Source organism: Wyeomyia smithii, chromosome 3, assembly GCF_029784165.1.
Source record: "Wyeomyia smithii strain HCP4-BCI-WySm-NY-G18 chromosome 3, ASM2978416v1, whole genome shotgun sequence".
In the NCBI taxonomy this organism is placed as follows: Eukaryota; Metazoa; Arthropoda; class Insecta; order Diptera; family Culicidae; genus Wyeomyia; species Wyeomyia smithii.
The window spans coordinates 211,687,247-211,708,124 of record NC_073696.1 but is presented as its reverse complement, the minus strand read 5'-3'; the positions used below and the strand labels follow the sequence as shown (position 1 = coordinate 211,708,124).

The 20,878-nt window shown below is 35.0% G+C and overlaps 1 protein-coding gene across 3 annotated transcripts in view; it reads left to right on the top strand.

Moving 5' to 3' along the window:
• Window positions 1-20,878, top strand: part of LOC129730574 (T-box transcription factor TBX10) — a 115,681-nt gene that overhangs the window by 76,738 nt on the left and 18,065 nt on the right. For all 3 annotated transcript variants that reach the window (XM_055690016.1, XM_055690015.1, XM_055690013.1), the window contains 3 exons: window positions 10,253-10,409; window positions 10,558-10,725; window positions 11,268-11,335. In XM_055690016.1, the coding sequence (XP_055545991.1) occupies window positions 10,253-10,409; window positions 10,558-10,725; window positions 11,268-11,335 (393 nt within the window). The remainder of the gene's footprint in view (window positions 1-10,252; window positions 10,410-10,557; window positions 10,726-11,267; window positions 11,336-20,878) is intronic.

The following is a 20,878-nucleotide window of genomic DNA, read 5'->3' as shown; positions in this document are numbered from 1 at the left end:
TTGCCAGATAGATTAGTTTTGTATTTTAAAACTCAATTTGCATTTTTCGGCAAATGCAGCTAATTTTATTTTAAATTTGATGGTTTCATCGTATTTTTCGAAAAATTATACGTAAGAAAAACTAATCACCCCGTGGTAATATGAGCCAATCTCAAAATTAATAACGAAATTTAAAACTATTTTCGCAAAAATACTATGTCTCCAGATTGGCTCATATTACCACGGGATGATAAGAGTTTCTTACGTAAAATTTTCCGAGAAATACGATGAAACCATAAAATCCAAAATAAAATTAGCTTCATTTGCCGAAAAATGCAAATTTAGTTTTAAAATACGAAAATAATCTATCTGGTAATCAGGGATGTCATGTAGAAAACCTCATGTAGTATTCGACGAGTTTTCTACGTAGAATACCTCTGGTAGAATACCTAACCAAAAACGAGTATTCTACGAGTATTCTACGAAACCCTGCAAAGGAATTTTTGTGATGAATTACATGAAGAATAAACGAAATTAAAATTTAAAAATATTATTTATTTTTAATTGTGATGATTATTTTGTGTAAATTGAGAACGAATTTGAAATTTAAAATCGTTACTTTTAATCTTCATCCATTTCGGAGCTTTGCAAAAGCATTCCAAAGTCGTAGTCTTCTTCAACTACTTAGAGGTTAATCGTAACGTGAAATAAACATTAACGCGTTTTTTTATGTTTTATCTGAATGTCGGTTTCGGATGTCGTTGTGTATGTAACCCCAGTTGGAAAATAGTCGTTCCAATTGTGAGGTTGATGCAGGAATTTTCAAATAATCCATGGCAAAGTCAGCAAGCTTATTATGACCTAGTTCAGCGACAATATGCCTAAACGTTTTTGGTATGGTGAGGTTTTTGACAGTCTATTTTGCAAAACTACCTTCACTTTCTGCGAATTCACGTAACGGTTCAAGCGCTGCCTCATCGATGTGATCAAGAAGATAGGTTATAATTTGCTGACGTTCATTCAAACTCAGCTCTTTGCCACGATAAACCGGATGGAAAAAACTAAGAAAAGTATGAGAAGACTCTGACAAAAATCTGCAGAAACTATGGATAAACTGCAAATATCTGCGAAACAATAAAAATCTGCGCATGGACTCTAGAAGTTTGCAGACAAATCTGCACATCTGGTATACCTGACGCAAACAAACGTAATGTGAAGAAGGATCAGAGTCTCCTCATATTTACGCAGACTTTTTCAAAATATGTGCAGATTTCAAAATATGTGCAGAAATCGAGCAGATTTTCCGGGTTTTCGATCCGTTGTCGAAATTTTTCGAAAATTTCTGGCATCTCTGGCATAGAGAGACTGTAGTATCTCTATCTGTAGTAGACATCATTCTATGTCTTTCCAAAGCGATAGTACACGCTCGTAAATAGTAACTCATGAACTGAGTATGACTCATACTCATACTGTGATTTTCGAGAGTTTTCTACTTGCAAAAAGTTTTCTACCGTAGAAAACGTAGAATACAGTTTTCTACGTAGATTACTTACGAGTCCCGAAAAATCGTGTAGAATACCATCCCTGCTGGTAATACTACCGGTCAAAATTTACCTATTACTATTTTCGGATGTCTTACGTCTATAAATTGTGAAAAAATTAATTACGAAATTTACAACTTTTTTCGTAAAAATGTTATATATTGAGATTGGCTCATATTACCTCATATTACCATATTACCTGCGGTCGTGTCTTATAAACAACCTCTTAAACAATTTGTTTTTTTTGAACCCAGACTAATTTATGAAAGGGTTTCAGTAAAAAGGGTATTGCTGATTATAAATGTTTTTAAAGCTAGAACGATTTGTTCAATCGGTTCAGGCCCGAATTTAAGGGGAGGGGGACAGGAGGGGAAATCCAGCCCTGAATCTGTGTGACGTATTCGTTGTAAATTATAATGCTGGCATCCCGAGAAAAATATACACCAAGAATAATTTTTTTAAACAAAAAAAAATTATCTCAACCATCTCATTTTTTAGAAATTTTGTTTTGTTTTCATAAAAACTAGAAAATGTTAGCTAAACATGGTAGGTGAAAATGTAGAAAAAATCAGAAAAGTTTAAATTTTCTAAAAGAAACAATAAAACCAGAGCAGTTGGTTTGATTGGTATGAAGTCTTCGGCAAAGTTGTAGACAGTAATTTTGTCCTTTGAAAAAAAAAACCTAAATTAATCCACCTAGCGGTCAGACCCAGCCTTCCTCATTCAAACTTTTATTTGTAAAAATATATTTACATTAACGCTTCAATCCAATAAATGTATATTCACTCTTTAGGTTCTAAAATATTGATGTTGTAATCTATACATATGAAAATGCAAGCCGGTCTGTCTGTCTGTCTGTCTGATCCATATGGGTTCGAAAACCACCGAACCGATCGACGTGAAAATTTGTATGTAGATTTTTGGTGCCGATAAAGGTTCCTATGATAGTTTGAGACCCCTCCCTCTTCTGGAAGGAAGGGGTCCCATACAAATGAAACATAAATTTCTGCACAATTTAAGAACTAACCGAGTAAATGGAACAAAATTTAGCATGTGAATGTTTTTAGAGGAAACAAATATGTGCACAATGGTTTGACACCCCTCCCTCTTCTATAAGGGAGGGGTTCCATACAAATGAAACACAAATTTCTGCACATCTCGAGAACTAATCAACTAAATGGAACCAAATTTGGCAGGTAAATGTTGTTAGTGGTAAAAAATATGTCCATAATATTTTGACACCCCTCCTTATTTTGAAAGGGAGGGGTACCATACAAATGAAACACAAATTTCTGAACATCTCGAGAACTAACCGAGTAAATGGAACCAAATTTAGCATGTGAATGTTTTTAGCAATAACAAATATTTCCATAATGGTTTTGACACCCCTCCTGTTCTGTTCTGGAAGGGAGGGGTTCCATACAAATGATACACAAATTTCTGCACATCTCGAGACCTAGCCAACTAAATGGAACCATATTTGGCAGATGAATATTTTTAGTGGTAACAAATTTGTTCCATAATCGACCTCAGGCAACATTTTGGATTGTAAGATGGCAACTCCCAGTTTCTGGAAAACAGCCAAAATGGCCAATTTCCACCCAATATAATAATATCCGGATCTATAATGATACACAGGAGCTAAAATTGATCGAAATTGTCTTCAAATGCTATGATGAAATCCAAAATGGCGACTTTCGATTTCGGAAAAACAGCAACAAACGACCAAATACGTAATACGTAATGATGCACTGGAGCCACTAATCGACTTCAGACAACATTTTGAATTGTAAGATGGGAACTTCCGGTTTCTGGAAAACAGCCTGAAATGGACGATTCCCATTAAATATGAGTATCTCCGGAAACAAGAAAGATGGACAGAAGCTTGAATTTTAAGATGGTTACTTCCGGTGTCTGGCAAACAGCCAGAAATGACCAAATACCATTCAATATGAATGTTTTCGGAACCAGGATTACGCTCAGAAGACAGAAATTGATTTCACAGGCATTTTTAAAGTCCAAAATGACGACTTTCGGTTTCTGAAAAACAGCCCAAAGTGACCAAATACCACCCAAAATGAGAATCTCTGGAGCCAGAATGTTGCAAGAAGCTAAAAATTTACCTCAGACACCATTATGAATTGTAGGATGGCAACTTCTGGTTTCTGGAAAACAGCCAAAAATGATCGAATAACACCCAATATTGTTGTTTCTTCAACCAGAATGACGCATAGAGGCCAGAAATTATCTTGAATACCATTTTGAAATCCAAAATGGCGACTACCGGTTTATGAAAAACAGCCTAAAATAAACAAATGCCATCCAATATGAGTATCTCTGGAAATATGCAATGATGCACCATGGAATGATGCAAGGAGCTAACAATTGACCTCAGGCACCATTTTGAATTGCTAAATGGCAACTTCTAGTAAACAGTCGAAAATGACCGAATAATACTCAATATGGATATTTACGTAATCGAGATGATGCATAGAAACCAAACATTGACCCTGGACACCCTTTTGAATTTAAAGACAACCACTTTTAGTTTCTGGAAAACAATCAAAATAACTAAATACCTCCCAATATGAGTATTTCCGGTGTTAGATTGATGCCAGAAAATCTGCTGAAAATGACCGAATACCACCCAATATGAATATATTCAGAATTAAGGCGATTTACAGAAGCCAAAAGTCGGTGATGTTGTCATTTCGATATAACCAATCACTTCAAACGATTCGTTATTTGACCTTGATCATATCCTATGGCCGATTCGTTGTGCATTTGCAGATTTTAAACACATCGCAAGGAATCAATGAATTTGGAACGTTCAAATAGTACGATACCACATTTAAATTATGTTGAGACCACATGTATCGATCAAAGCATGTATAGCTTTCAATAGTCTTTGAATTTCTTCTCTTTCCATAACTTTTGAGCCACATATCAAATTGTTATGAAGTTTTTTTATTTGTAAGTTTGAAAGATAACTCGTTCGTATGGCACTAGTTGTGTTCAAATAAGTCATGTAATCTTCGAGATAATAGACTTTCGTTGTTTTATAAACAATTTAATACATAACGGTTGCTTAAGTTCGATTTTAATCAAATGAAATGGGAACGTATAGGGCAGCCAAAATTTGAAACCACGTATTCAATCATAATTCATCAGTTAACCCTTAGCTAGCCCGCTCATCTGATAATAATATTAATCAAATCGGTTGTGTAGTTCCTGAGATAATGAAGTTTCGTGATTTTCACATTTCGGAATATTACAGACGAAGTTACAGTCCGATTACAGTAAAATTCAATAGGGTGTTATGAGGCAGCTAGTCTTTTAATTTTACACTCATTTTGTGTACTTTTCATAGCTGAATTTCACATTTTTAAACATAACAGGCAAAGTAATAGTCCGATTGCAAAACAAATCAATAGGGTCTTAGGGCATCTTCAGCGGTGGTCCAAATCGTTGTTTTGTTCCATTTTTTGTAACTAACTTAAATTCACTGCTGCACCGGTGGTGTAAATTTTGTTTTATACCAGATCTAAATTGAAAAAAATTGAAACTGGTATACGTTTTGGTCTATTTTTGTCACTTTTTGGAACAAGAAATAGATTGTTCTAAAACCTTTTGTACGCTGCCAATATGTAGGTAAAATGTCATATTTCAATTAAACACCTCATTTTTGGCTATTTCCATATAAGCGTTTTGCGAGTGTTGGGGAATAAAAAAAACAAAGATTTTTTATGACAACTCACAATTCATTTTTGTGGCTTTTCTGAAGCAGAATATAAGCAGGTTTGTCGTTTTTGGCATCAAGGAAACCGACCAGCAAAAGAGGGGATTTCTGAAAGACCATAACTGTCGCCTTAACTGTTTTGGGACTAGAGGAGAACTTAAGAGGTCAGAAAAATGTTCCTCGAAGACACTGAACTGAAAACGTTCAAAATGCTGGGGTGACATTGCGCATTTCGTTTCGAGCAACTCGAACAAAACTAAATGATCGCTGGGGGCGTTATGTTTCGTTTTTCGTATTTTTCGACTTTGCGGGTTAGATGAGCCGCAGGACAAATGACAATGACTGCTCCAGCATAACTGGCAGTGTGTGACCTACTCGAAAATAGTGAAAATCGTTCGGATCGAGCTGCACAATGCCACCCAATATCCTCAAAACCCAAACCAGGTTTGAAGAACTGCAAGATTTTGAAAGATTGATGAGACGAAAACGGAAGATGAACGTCTACGCGATCAAATATTTTTCGCTATCCTCCGAAACCCTACTTGTAGCAGAAATTTTGATCATACCAATCCATCCTGAGAAATGTCATTGACGCTCGGGTCAAACCGTCAAATCCATAAAGTCTTGTGGATATAAAGTGTCTTGCCAAAGTAATCGTTTAATGTGCGTAAAAATTATCGAATTTCCGTTTGTTAAATATTGAGTGTTTTTTATTATAATAAGTCTCATTAACTGATAGCATGGAGTATTGAATTGTTGACAGTGTGACAGATGTCAGCGGTTTAAAACAACAAGATATACAACACCGGTGCGGAGAACGAAAAATTGGTCTATATTAGCTGGTTCTATTTGGGTTTCGCTGGTGTGAATCTAGTATAAAGTTGTTTCAAAAATAGACCACCGCTGAAGATGCCCTTATTGGGCAACTAGACCTTCCATTTGACACTGATTTTTTGAAGATCGGTCCAGCCATCTCTGAGAAACATGAGTGAGATTAAACAGTCTTCAAAACACGTTTCTTCTCATAACTTTTGAACCACAAGTTCAATCTTCATAAAATTCAAAAGTTAGGAGTTATTTAGGTAGCCCGTTCATTTGAAACCATTTGTTCCAATCGGTAGTGTAGTTTTTGAGATAATGATGTTTCATGATTTTTACATTACGATACATAACCTCTAAACTTAAAATCCGATCACAATGAAATTTAATAGGGTCTTATGGGACAACAAAACGTTTCATTTGCAATTAATTTCATGAAAATCGGTCCAGCCATCTCTGAGAAAAGTGAGTGAGAATAAAAATCTGCACATACACACACACATACACACACACACATACATACAGAAAATGCTCAGCTCGTCGAGCTGAGCCGAGTGATATATGCCATTCGGCCCTTTGGAGCACTTTTATACTTTCGGTTTTGCAAGTGATTGCAATACCTTTCTAGGAGAAAGGCAAAACGTATACCGTAAGACAATCATGAATGTCTCAAGAAGAAATCACGAAAATATTATTGAAAGGTGAAACTTAATTGATAATTTTACCCACTGGTTTCCATTTAATTATACTACAAATAATCGAATATCCTCTTATACCGTTCGTGGATAAGTTTTTCAATTTTCAAAAAGGTCTTCAACTTTGCTGAAAACAGCAGACCAATCAAACAAACCGCCCTGGTTTTAGTTTTTTTTTTTCAAGAAAATTTCAACATTATGGTAATACTACCGGTCAAAAACAATATTTTTTCTGGATTCCTTGGTTTATTTTCTTTAAAATTTACCTATTACTATTTTTCGGGTGTCTTACGTCTACAAATTGTAAAAATAAATTAATTACGAACAACCTTTCCTGTCAAAAGTTATATTTTCTCTGGACTCCTTGGTTTATTTTCTTCAAAAATCATCCATCAGTATTTTTCGGACATTTTACGTCTATGAATTGTAAGAAAAAGAACAAAGAGATTTTAAACAAAAAATGTGTGACTTTACAACAAACAGGGAGCAGGGGGTATTTCAATCGACACCAAATTTAAGATTTTTCCAAAGAGACGGTAGATGAATAATTCTCCCAACCTTGAGCAAAATCTGTGATGATCGTATCCAAGTTTGTGCTATTTCGTGGTCACTTCGTACGGAATGACCCATATCTGACATTTTTGACACTTATGTTCTTTTTGACATTTTTGTAATTTTTAACATTTAAGCAATTTGTAAAAATGTTCCAATTTTATTTTTCTTCAAATTGTCATTTTTGATTTCGCAGAAACTTCGCACAGATGCTCCAAATGGCTAAAGATGTCATTTTGTGCTATTAGCACAGACAAACAGACATGCCACTCGATGACGATTTCATCGACCAGAAAAATCACGATTACTTTGAAATTTTGTAGTATTTTAACGTAGAATTATGTCCTACGGCAACGTAGGGTTATAAAGTGAAAAACCGAAACATCAAAAGCGTCACGAAAATTGTCCACTTCCAAAGGCTTAAAACCCAGTCAGTTTCCAACGGATTTGCTTTGTTCTTGCAGCAGTCGATTGGAAAATTAGCTATGCATCGGCCAAAGTGCGGGAATTTTTAAAATGCTAACTTACACAGAGCCTTATTGTACGCATGTTTCGATCAATAAGATCAGAAACAAAGTCTTCATCTTCAGCACAGCCGACGCTGAAGTATACAAACGATTCGACTTTATAACCAATATGTTAATAATAAGATCCCCTACTGGAAGTTTAACTCTCAGTAGTCACATATAAAAGCTAGCATGCAGAAATTTAGTCTTCATTGTATAACCGATTACTGCAGCAAGAAGATGGCCTTGACTCTGACTGAAAACTTGCTCGACCCTCATCCGGCAGAGCAACAGTTGATTTTTGCGAAGAAAGGCTGACCAGGCGACTCATTCGATCACAGTAGACGGACGAACCGGAGGACTGCACAACACTGCTGAACATGTCCGGACATGTTAGTAATTTTGTTCGGATCTGTTGCCTCTGTTTTGCTTTCAGTCATTTGGCCACCGCTAATAGCTGTGAGTATGCTAGTATCATTTGCGTATGATCGTTACGTCTTGTTTGCTTGCTTGCAGTATGTGAGGAGCGAAGAATAACAAGAAAACTACAATCACCCAGCACAGTGCGTTGAATGTATGGGTACGTGGGACAAAAATCAAAACAGCCATTCTAGTATTTTTTTTCTATTGGTGTGACACGAAAAATGATTAGTACCGATGAGAGCTACTATTTGCATAATTGACGAATGTCAAATTCGTAATTGTAAATATGTCTCAAACGCCATTTTTAGTACAGAAGAATAGAGTGATAATCTTTCAAGAATATTATCCATTTAGAGATGAAAGGCTTGAAAAATATATTCAAATAATTTATAGGCGATGAAAAAGTGACCTAAACGCCACAATAACTAGTTTTTACTATTATTTTTATTTAATTCCCTTTTAATTATGTTTATATATAGTTTACTGTTGCGAAAAATTTAGACATCATTGATCCAGGCATTTTATATGTGTTTTACATATAAATTACATGTTATACATAAAAATAGGGGATAGATGTACAATAAATTGCTTACTCTTGGTTCCAGGGGTATCATTCGAAAACGCGAATTCCGGTTGAAGGAGAAAACTTGAGCAATGGCAATCGCTTCCAAAGTTTGAAGGATATTCCAAATAAGCGAAAAAGTGAAATTCTGAGAGGTACTTTTGGTTACTTTTTTTGACGATCGATTTTAAATCGAAAGTACCTTTTTTCTCTTAGCATAAAGAAGCACCACCAAGAAGCCTTTAACTTCCACATGCGCTACGTTATGTTTCAATAGTTACATTTGAAATGTAGTATTTACATACCTCTACAGTTGCCATTTTGGATTCAACTTGAAAAGATATAAACTTTATTGAAAAATTAATTTAGAAACTAAGATTTTTTTTGAAAAATAACGTGTCACTTGAAAAGTTGAAACCACTTCACAGTAGATGCGTTTCATAATCGTATGGGTGAACTTACGAGGTTAATAATATCATCACAGTGTGTCTCAAACATGTATAAAACATATCAGCATATAGAATTGGTTCAATAAGAAATCCACTTTTTTGATTTTTGTCTACGGAACGTTGCACTGTGCCCCGTGTCATCGGTAAATGGCAATCCAAAATCTACGGTTCTCTTCACGGTTACCAATCAATTGATAAAAAAGAGAGTAGAAAGAATGAAATTCATCGCTTCACAGTCTATCTGTTAGTGTCATTAGGATCGTAGCGCTAGTCCCGCAATTGTTCTATACACTAAATAGTTGGCTACGAAGTCTGTGTATGATAAACAGAAGGTCAAGTTCCGAATCGGAACATAGCACCATGGCTTTCCTTGTTCTTATAAATTTCAATTTATTTTTGATTCTTTAAAAAAAATCACAATATATTTTTTTTATGAAAATATAAAAATATCTACAACTTTGCCAGAGATGTTACACTGATCAAACAAACCGTTCTGGCTCTGAAAACAATTGTAATAATTTTTACTCATACCTTTTTCAGGATTTAGTCCTGACTCATAAAAATTCTAATAGCTCAAAATGACACCATTAGCTAAGGGGCCATCCACATACCAGGTGGACAGATTTTTAACTATTTTGACCTTCCCCTCCCCCTCCGTGGACAACTGCCCATATAAATTCTAAAAAAAATGTATGGACCGTGGACATTAGCCAACCCCCCCCCCCCCCCCCAAAGCTGTCCACGTGGTATGTGGATGGTCCCTAATAGGAACATCTGTAGCTTCAGCCAAATCGAAAAAGGGCATTTATTTTAATTAGTCATTTTTGACAGTTCTGACATATTTGACATATTTTGTCTTGCAATTGCAATTTTAAATACTCGTATGCACAACGGCTGAAATGCCCGCTAGTTAAACCTTATGTTAATAAAAAAAATTCTCTATATATTTAATTTTTACTTGATCGTTTTGTTCAATTTATTTACCAGTTCCAGTTGGGTAGTGGCAGGTAAAGCAGACCCCGTTTCACCGCCCCGGATAAGCGTTCATCCCGACTCACCTGCCACCGGTGCCACCTGGATGAAGCAAACTATTTCGTTTGACAAGCTAAAACTGACCAACAATCAGCTAGACGATAATGGACATGTAAGTTTAACGCAGTCGACCTCATGTTGAGTGTGACTAAATTTTCACACATCATCGAATTAGACCATTAGCACACCACTGCACTAGTCGTTTCGTATTTGTTCACACTATAAAACTTATGGTGGTTTTTTTTTATTTTGTCGAACAGATCATCCTTAACTCGATGCATCGGTACCAGCCGCGCCTCCATGTTTGTCATTTTTCCCGCACCAACAGCCACGGTTCTGTCAAAGACGAAAAAGACAGGTTGACCCATCGGACGTTCATCTTTCCGGAAACATCGTTCACCGCCGTCACGGCCTACCAGAACCAGCGGGTGAGTTTGCAAATTTTCAGATTGCGATCATTCGATGTTTAATCGAGTTCGCTTGTACGCCACGCTTATAGCTTGTGTAGGTGTTTTTTCGAATCGTTTTTACTTGTGGTTCATTTTATTCCACCCTGTTTATGCAATTTACCGCTAGGAGGTTAGGATTTTGGATTGATTGAAAATCATAATCACTTATATCCTCTATCAAGATTAACCAAACAAACCATCGTTAGAGCATTGTTTACGTACAGTGAAGTGCGCTAAAATAAATATCCATAGTGAATGAATCTTTGATCTATTAACAAAAACAAATACCTACTTGATTTCAAAATAGCGAAATCCGATATAACGACAGCAGATTCTACAGTTCGACCGAGTGTGCTGGAGTCGCAATACTGAAACTATTTTTAGTTTTTAGTACCAATTTCCGAAGAGCAATATCGATTGATTTTAATTTTGACGGTATAATACTGCAAAGTTATTTGAGCAAACAAAATGCGTTTATAAATTTTTTAAATACTATTTTATAAATTTTATTTTTTTAACAGGTTACCCAGCTAAAAATAGTCAGCAATCCTTTCGCTAAAGGCTTCCGAGATAACGAAACCAATGAAGAGTAAGTAAAACTTTACAATACATATTTATGACGTATACTAAACATTATTTTGCAACATAATATTTTAATAAACACAAACTAAAACCACAGAAATGCTAATTTCAAGCTGAAAATCATTAAAATTATCCTTCTAGTAAACAATGAAAGCTGATATGAAAACTAAATCATTTCATCAAAACTGTTTACTACGATACACCGCTACCGCAATTTAGGGAGTTTTATTATCAAAACAAACTCAGATCGTAATTGGCCAATAAAGTGTGTTAATTGGTTCCATTACACGCAGCTCAAAAACTCATTTTTCTTCGGTTCAGTATACAAGCTTTAATATATTTTTACTAGGAGTTTTTTTTCTTGTCCCGTAGGAACGAACTGAAGAAAGGGCAGACGGCGGTGTGGAAAACTCACCTTTCATTCAGGGATTCTTTCACAGACAATTTTGCATTTACAATGATCGGTCGAGCTGCAATCCGCCGCCGTTCTGGGAGAACCATAAAATGTAACCTACTTGAAATGTGCGCGCGAGATCGCCTGTTTGACAGTGGCTGTCACCGTGTTTGTTTTTATGGTTGACTGACTCAATAAACATAATAATTCCGCCGTCTCAGGTTCAGACCAACTCATTAAGTCCGCGAGTGACTCGTGTAAGCGATTCAGGCTTTATAATTCTTCGCTACCTACCGCCTCTCTGACTGACGGCCGGCCGATGGAAAAATGCACCCGAGGGGGCTCTTGTGCATTCTCGAGGGAGCGCAGTAAATTACACGAGATTTTTCTCCCACTCTATCCAGACACCCGGCTAGAGGCCGTTTTTCTTTTTCGTCGAATTTCCACTTCCACCACTTCCATCGGACGTTCGGAAGAAAAGGCGTATTTTAATGTCTTTATGTTATTTATGTTATTTATTGTACGCAGTTTCCGCCAAGTTTTGACATGGTGGAAAATATAATGCGCATGAAATATCAGCTCTGCTGGTTGTTCTTGTTTTTATAATAGTGGCTATAACTTCATAATTTATTTCTTTAACAACACAATTACTAGAAATTTTGGAATTTTCACATGTTTTGCTATCGGAGGTTCTCATAAAAGGTTTGAGTATCTATACGCTGTACTGCGATCGGTAGTAGAGTAAAATAGACGTTTGAAAAGATTGAATTTGGTTTTCAGATTTTACCGACCCTTAGCTGATATGTATATTGGCTCTGACAAAAATATAATAGATAGCAAACTACTCATCCAATGGGAATAGTCAACATTTTAGTTTTATCACCTTTTGTTGACTTTTTTCACTTTAGCTTTTATTAGATTCCTTACTAGAAAATAATCGGAAGTATGACAACAAAATCGCTGGTCCAACAAGCCAGTCGTCGTATGTTCAAAACTTGGCTTAGAGAAACTATTAGCGCTCAGGCCTTAATTTCGATCAAAGAGAATAGAGGTTCATCGTGGAAATTCTATTGTTACTGCAATCCAGTACATCTCATTAATATTTTTTTTTCCTAATTTTCATGGAATTTCTAGGCAATGCAATGGGAGGAAGTAAGTGCGATTTAACGCGCACCTCACCAGGGCATCATAACCTAAGCTTGAAACCTTATACGTGATTATCTCGGTATGGTGTTGCACAAAAATGGCTAAGCCGATTACTTGAACGATTTTCTTCTTTTGAAAATGCTTGTATCGTCACAAAACAGAGATTCTTTTCTCACATTCTGGTGGTAAATCAGAAAAATAGAAAGTAAAAATATTATACAAGATTGGGCCTAAAATACTTCATTGAGCTACACCAGCTCTGACAGCAATCTATCAGATTTACTATTTAGAGATATTCAGTTTACGTAAGCACATCTGTCCCTGGTAATTCAGCCACAAAGTATTAGTAAAGTATTGCATCTTGTATTTCGACATCAGCGCTAGCGTATATTCATGTGTCTAATTAAGAACCACAAACTATGTATGTGATACCACAAAAGATCAAAATAATGGTCCAAATCTTACAAAAAGAATGTATGTGATTGCTTGACGGTGCCCCAGATGGTGCACGATAAACGTTGTTCAAAAATAAACTTGAAATGATCGTCTTTAAGGGGGGATGGAGCTAGAATCCAGTGTTACGTCTATTAGTCTGTAGTATTATTCATTTTCGTCGTGTACCGCTACAACCGACGCTCAACAAGACAGTTAGGTCGGATAGTACCTAAAAAATCGTGAAATCGTACTAAATTGCCGCAAAGTAAAATTAAGTATGCTAGTCAGGACCACAGGAGTTTCAAATAAACGCGCTGTTCATAACATTCATGATAAGAAACTGTGCACGCTGCAGAGCCCCTTTCGAAGGACTCTGCCGGGATATATGATATATTTTTTCGAAAAATCGCGATTCAAATCCCGTACGTGTGGTTAAAGGGACCACACGGAATCATTTATAATTGAAGATTGAGAACACATTGCAACATTTTTTTTGCCTTGGCTTCTATGTACAGTTTTTTTCATGTAGTTTGATGCAAAAATAAATTTCTCCCAGTTTGGGCACATTACACCTTAAGGGGCAACAATGGCGCCATTCTGAATTTTTGAGGAATCGGATTTTTTTTATGTTTTTCCGACGCCATCTTGTTTAAAAGCCAACAATCAAAATGCTAAGAGTTTGTCACATATAAGCATCTTCTTACCCATCTATGGAAAAAAAAACTTATAGCTGAAATGTTTTTTGTGTTGACCGGTCCTGGCCAAAAGGACCCCCTCCCCGCAAAAGACAATTTGTTATTGTATCTTTGAGTATCGCTTACACTCTTGATATTACATTAAACAGATTTCAAATAAGTTATTCTAACGTCGAGATAAACCTATTTTAGTATGGTAGAAGAATTTGACCTGTTACTGACATTTTACGTGAACCAGACACCTACCAATCGATTTCGGTTTTTTTACTCAATATAAGGCATAATTTGACTACCACATTTAGATATTAGCGCCTCACCTTTAATGCTTTACATACTCGATATTATTTTGCTTTGTAAAATATACTAGAACCATGTCAAAACCGTTTTCGTAGATTCACCGTTTTTACACATTACATAAAAAACATGCATAGAAGCCAAGACAGACGAAAAAGTAAATTTTTGTTGCATTGTGTAATTTACATAAGAACTTAATGCCAGCCCTAGAGTGTATTCCACGAAAGACAATTTCCCCTTGCGGAACCACTATCTATCTTTGTTATCTTAGTGGCCTTTCTCGGGCTATCTATCCTTTAGTGCTTAACCAAATCTCTGAGAGCGGCTACTTTTTTAGTGCTTTGTAAATAACCGCAAACAGCCCGGTAAGTCGCCCTCGCGCACGCGGCGATGAGTTACCGGCGCATGAAGTATGGTGTTTATTGACGTAGGACTACGTCTTTGTTTTCTATATTGGGCAGGCTTGTAAACAGTCACCATTTTCATTTGATCTCGCTTCCTCAGCGTGCGTCACAGTCGGCTTTCGCTCGTAAATGTAAAACAACCAAACCATCGCCGCTCAGTTTACAGAAAGAAAAGGATAGTCAAACGACACTCGCGTATCAAAGAGATGCACACTGTCAATCGTGTAGCGATGTTATTTCGGCGTATTTCTGTCTACTTCGTTCATTTATGTTGAGAAAAATTATTACAAGATCAATGATACAAATAATTTCCAGAATACACGCACTCAACGTGCGTAAATTTCTAGAAAAAAATGTCAAAATACGTTTGAGGAAAATAACGTCGTGATGGCGATACTCATTTGACATGTTTGTTTAAGAATGTATTCAGACAGCGAGCGTTGGTAGCGTCAGAGGAAGAAGAAGACGATTATCGTAGTGAAGAGTGGTTCTACCGTGACCATTTCGAAGCCTGATTGGAATGCATTCTATAAAAAATTAAATGAAACTGGCAAATGTTGCGTCAGATTTCAAACAATGATAACAGCATAACCACATAAAGGATAACAATAACCAATATGTTGTTGGATAGATAAAATGTTGGACAATTTTGTAATACGCTAGTTATTACTCTTATTTCTTTCCTCAGCGCTGAAAATTGATAAAAAGTTTCAAGGACAAATTTACGCGAACAATGAACCAATCACGTGCGAGCATTCCTAGCTTAGACAACATGATCCCTGTGATATTCTCTGTATCAATATAAAACAAAATGAACAAATCTCACCGTCCCAATAGTTCAGTTTATGTTTTCTTCCATGAACTTATACTAATTTGATGTCTCGATGGCTACAAACGTAAGCAAGTTCTGACCTACTTTAATGAAACGGCTGATGACCGTGTTCTAGTGGTGTTTGCTAGTTTCATGGAAAGAATCCAGAAAAAGATAGACTTCTTTCCGGGTTCTTAATATGCCACCTAATATGATGGAACCCTGTAGAAAACTGTGGAGGGTTGCGGGGTGCCGCACAGTGGGGCGACTCCATACAAAGGCTGGCCAAGCAAAAAAAGTGTCGATAAATGCGACAAAAACTTGGTATTTACATAATTTTGGGGCGCTGAATACGAATTTGGCATCCATTTTTTTGTTTGGGGCCGTCCATAGAGCACGAAATCCAATTTTTAATATTTTTTGGCACTTTTTTCCTTTTTTATAGAATTATATGATCTTTGACCACAAGTAGTACCACCGGGCGTCCTTCCCATTGAACAAAAATACGTAATTCATGAACGACCCCTCGAACTAAACAAATTTTGCCTAAATATATATATATTTTTTAAATAAACTAAAACAACATAAGTAATACAAACTAATTACAAATTGAAAAAGTTATCATCATTATCATCATCTTCCGCTGTGATTGCTTAAATCTTGTGTTGAATTGTTTCCAGAAAATTTGAAGTACATTATATTTATCAGCAGTAAAAATGTCGTTCGCTGCAATTTTCATTTCTTTTAGTGATTTTTGCTGTTTCATTGTTTCATATATATGTTATCTTCCTAATCAGGTTTCTATGGTTGAAAGAGGACATTTAAATACATGTATAATACCATGAATTGACAACTTACTAGACATTTAATTAGGTGGTGCCGCTGAAGTTGAAGGCTCCATGATAAAATTCAACGAATTTATGAATTTGAAAACCAAGACATTGGAATGACACAACGTTCTAAATGAATACGATAAGATGCGGAGGGCGACGACTGTTCTTTGTTTTTTTTTTTCATGAAGCAAAAAGTGTGCTTTACTTTTGTATGCAAACGAGTGCCAAGCAAAAGCAATCTTCAAACGGGCTATTGTTAGCCGGAGTTTGATGGTATGAATTTGCTGCTAGTATTTGACACTTCAATCAGTTTAGCGAATTTCATGATTATATATTGAAAAGGGCTGAATGTTTTTAATATTGTTTTAAATTTGCAGAAAGTGATGAAGTTTGACATAATTAAAATTTCATAAAGATTTGTTTACTGTCCTCTTGTTTAGCACTTATTTTATAACTTTTCATTGATAAATTTTGTGATTTTTGCCCAAATTTATATGTTATCCTTACGGATTGAGTACGATATCATAAATCATGTATCATGGTTATGATTAAAATTAATCCTGGATGAAATTGCAACTTCAAAAATAAAAACTAAAAAAACTGCTATCGTTTTTTTCACTAAAGTAACAATTTGCGCAGTTTTGCCCTACAGCGGACAGTATGCATGTGAAAGCTTACGTTTTAACCTAAATTTTGAATGTAGTCACAACCGTGGCAAACTGCGGCAACTAAACTTTTAAGCTACTTTTCTACAAAAAATCACGTTTTTTTAATTTTTTTTAGTGTCAGGCCTACTATAACCAAATTTTACAATATCTAATAAAAAAGGTTTGTTTTGCACAATATTTACAACAACTTTTCCTTTGACGTCAAAAAAAATCCAAGCTATCATTGAAGCTACAGAGCGTTTCAAAGTAATGTACTTTTTTTCAAAAAAAAAGACAAAAAACGTCAGTTCGCCAAGCTTTGAAAAGTCATAAAAAATTCAGATTTCATGATATTGCGCCCAAATTTTGGATTCAGATACTTGAATGTTATAGCAATAAAGGAAAAATATTATGAAACAGCTAACGGAAAAAAATTTCTTGGCTGATGGCCAGCGATTCCCCACTGTGTGCCGTTACACACGATTTATGACGCATTTTTCAACAATTGGTCAGGAAGTTTTGCGACAATTCGTGACAATGCACACTTAACCAGGATTGAAAACTAGCGGAACAAAATTATTAGCGTTCTTGGGATTTATCTTATCGCGTTCCGATCTTCTATAAAGTTTGTGGGTATAACAAAGGTGGTTTTTTCTTTTACCGGCTAGAGTTTGACGATCTTCGACGGAGTTGTAGATCATTAAATTTCATGAAACTTTGTTGAGGATACAAAATTTATTCCTTTCAAATTTCAGAGACCAATGAGTTTTTACCAAATTTGTCTGAATTTCACGTTTTTCGTGATAATGCTATGAGTTAAATTGAATTTAAATTGATTTTTTTTTCAAAAATATTTCTCGATAGAAATTGAATAATTCCTGCCGAGTTAGGAAGTTTTTTCGAGCACTCAAGTTAAACTGTGACACAAAATTAGGAAATAATATACAGTTTTGTGAATTAGTTATCTTATTTATTAACAAGTATAAGCAAACCATACCCGTTCCTAAAAATTTCCCGTAGCAAAATCTTCATTCTTTAAAATTCAGAAAAATGTTTTTTTGTGTTTTTGTGATACTACAATTTGAATACAGAATACAGAGGTATCATGTAAAAATGTGTTTAGTGCATTGAATACATGAGCCAGGACTCTAATACTCTATCTAATTGATTTCTATGTAGTCTTCAGCAAAGTTTCTCGATGTGATAAAGTGGCATCCGAAAATTACAAAACGCTCATAAGGGGGAGGGGATATCCTAGAGCGTTCGGATTTGTTACATAGGTGAGGGGGGATATAAGATCAGCGTTACATAACACAAGAACTCTAGAGAAACTCTACGAAAATGAGCAATTTTTATCAAGCAAATACTTCTACAGCGTTACATAATTTTTATGGGAGGGGGGGAGGCTAGATGTTGGCGTTACGTTTCATTACATATGGTGGGCTGGGGGTCCAAAAATTGTTTTTTTATATAGCCTAAGGGCTTTAATTTGAATGCTTAAATTAATTTAGCCGCAGAGATGACGCTCCGAATTCAACTTTTTTCTCTTACACGCTAGAGCTTTGAAGTTCTCTACAAAGTTATAAATCATAAAATTTCAGGGAATTTGTGGGAAACATAACAATTGTAATTGTCTCTTTAAATTTTGGAAATAGACGGATTTCTGTAGAATTTGTTTTTCTGATCACTGTTTTTCACTATACAGGTCAGAAAATTGGTTCAATCGGTAGGTTAACACTGATGTTCACCTATTTTTTTCTTGCATCTTATAGCATTTTTTCTCAGCATTCCAATGCTGGTCTCGGATCGAAAATTGGTAGTTACGATCACGGCAAAAATTGCATTTTTCTTATATAATCCAAGATGGCGGCCAAATTCAAGATGGCGGCCGAAATTCTGATTACTCAAAATGAAAGCCCTATCATTCCACTTTACAGAAAAGTGCTATTTGTAGTAGGTACCATAACGAATTTCAGAGATATAGCTCGAATAAAACATCAAGAGTTGTTAAAATTTGCACTTTTCTAGAAACTATTTCACCCCTTGGTGAGCGAGGGGTCAACAAATTCAATCAAACAAAAACGGCATAATCATTTTTTTCTCTAATTTTAAATATGACTTATCTAGAGCCAATATGTCGTGAGAGAATATCTAGAAAATACGTAACGCTTGATAAGGGGAAAAAATAGAAAAAAATGTAAAAAAATAAAATTTGGAAAATTGTTTTAAAAAGTTTAAAATTAAAAAATACCTAAATAAAAATACCTGGATAAAAATAATTTCAAAGATAAAAAAAAAATTAAAAAAATTATATTTTAAAAATTTGAGAAATTTTATACAAACAAGTTTACGAATTTACATATACTTTTATAATTTTTTCATATAGTTTTTCTTTACATTTGACTGCAATTACATGTATTTTTTTTGTAAGAAATGTGTTTTCTGACTTTTAGGGGGATGAATCGAAAATAAAATACTTCGTATTTATTCGAAAACAACAAATCATTAATGAAAAATAAATATGAAACATTCTTTTTCTCTGATTCGATTAAATATAAAATTCGATTATGTATAGTGAAAAAAAATCGTAAACTATATATAATCGAGTCCGACCTGGACTGAAAATAAAAAATAACCGGGTAAAACGGATCCAGTTTATTTTTAAATTGCATAATAAACTTCTAGCCTCGTCAAGAAAAGATGGATTTATTCCATTCATGTCAAGAGAAAATTCAAAAAAAAACTAAATGATAAAAATTCTGACAAGTGATAAGAAAAACTAATTTTACAAAAACCTGTATGTTTTTAAAATTTGTAAAGGTACGAATCATGTGTCTTTATAAATTTTCTTAAAATTTTATAATCGACAACTTTGTCGAAAACTGCAAAGCCCTAGAATGTAGGAGATAACATATCGCAGCGACCCTTTCTGCGGTCGAACCACGAACTAAATTAGGCATTCAATCAATTTGTTCCTGTTTTTTTCTTATTTTTTTTTTGTCTTACGGTGTATATTTTTCTGGAAGGACCCAATTACTGTCACAACTTTGCCAAAGACATCATACCAATCAAACAAATCGTTTTGGCTGTATTATTTTTTTCTTTTTTAAAACATTTTAACTTTTTTTCTTATATTTAATTTTCTTTATTTTTCATAGTTGTCCTATGTTACGTGGAATTGCACCCATCAAAGTGTTATGAAAACGAAGGTGGTTGTACGGTTGATATCTATACAATTCAGATTTGTTGAAATATTGAGTAACTGTTACATTCTCTGAAAAATTTTCTTTTCAACAAGAACTTGTTATTCTTGTTTGTAATTGAAATTAACGAAAAATAATTCGTCTTACATAATTAGACAACGATACGCACTTTATTAATAATCACGCCACTCGTTTTTGTAGGTAATATGCAAAGTATGATTTAATCATTAATTCAGTGAAAAAATCATCCATTTAATAAATTGAACCAAAACCAAATGAATCAATTTGTTAATTCGTTTATTTTGATGTAATTTTTCAGGTTTCTCTGACAAAAAATCGCATATTATGAATTTCGACGCAGCCGAGCGTTCAACATATTCAACTAAATTTCTGTACCATCGTTCAGTGTTCGACGGGTTTTCGGACGAGTTGGTATTACAGAAACTCGATTTTAACTGTATTATCGAGACTCGCCATGAGTTAGATAAAAAGAAGCCTGCACTTAAGCATCTTCTTTGCCTCTCACTAGAAAGTTCATAACCTAAAGCCCGCTATAATGAATGGTCATCTAAAACATGTGTCTTTCTTAACATTTTTTACCAAGCATTAGTCAGATAAGAACGACATATCATCCCACGTAAAGAAAGGGCCTCTCGGGTGTACCCCGAATGTCGAAGCGAAAGAGCAG